The 252-nt window shown below is 62.7% G+C and overlaps 1 protein-coding gene across 1 annotated transcript in view; it reads left to right on the plus strand.

The window, feature by feature from the left end:
- Positions 1 to 252, plus strand: part of LOC103810588 (phosphatidylinositol 4-phosphate 3-kinase C2 domain-containing subunit beta-like) — a gene marked incomplete at both ends in the record, with an annotated part of 4,823 nt that overhangs the window by 3,962 nt on the left and 609 nt on the right. Inside the window, one exon of the mRNA XM_009083495.1 lies at positions 112 to 221. Within this exon, the coding sequence (XP_009081743.1) occupies positions 112 to 221 (110 nt within the window). The remainder of the gene's footprint in view (positions 1 to 111; positions 222 to 252) is intronic.

Below are 252 nucleotides of genomic sequence, written 5' to 3' on the forward strand. Positions count from 1 at the left end.
AGGGCTGGTGAGACCTGAGGGACCACCCTGGGGGGGCCACACACATCCCACCAGGCACGGCACAGGGGTCCCCCCACTGCCTGTCCTCACCCCTGCCTTGCCCCCCCCCAGATGCTGTCCTGTGGCATCCCTGAGCTTTCCGACCTGGAGGACCTCAAGTATGTCTACGATGCCTTGAGACCACAGGACTCTGATGCTGATGCCACCACCTACTTCACCAGGTAGAGGATGTGGTTGGGTGATGGGGCAGGA

This window comes from Acanthisitta chloris, unplaced genomic scaffold, assembly GCF_000695815.1.
Source record: "Acanthisitta chloris isolate BGI_N310 unplaced genomic scaffold, ASM69581v1 scaffold12191, whole genome shotgun sequence".
Classification (NCBI taxonomy): Eukaryota; Metazoa; Chordata; class Aves; order Passeriformes; family Acanthisittidae; genus Acanthisitta; species Acanthisitta chloris.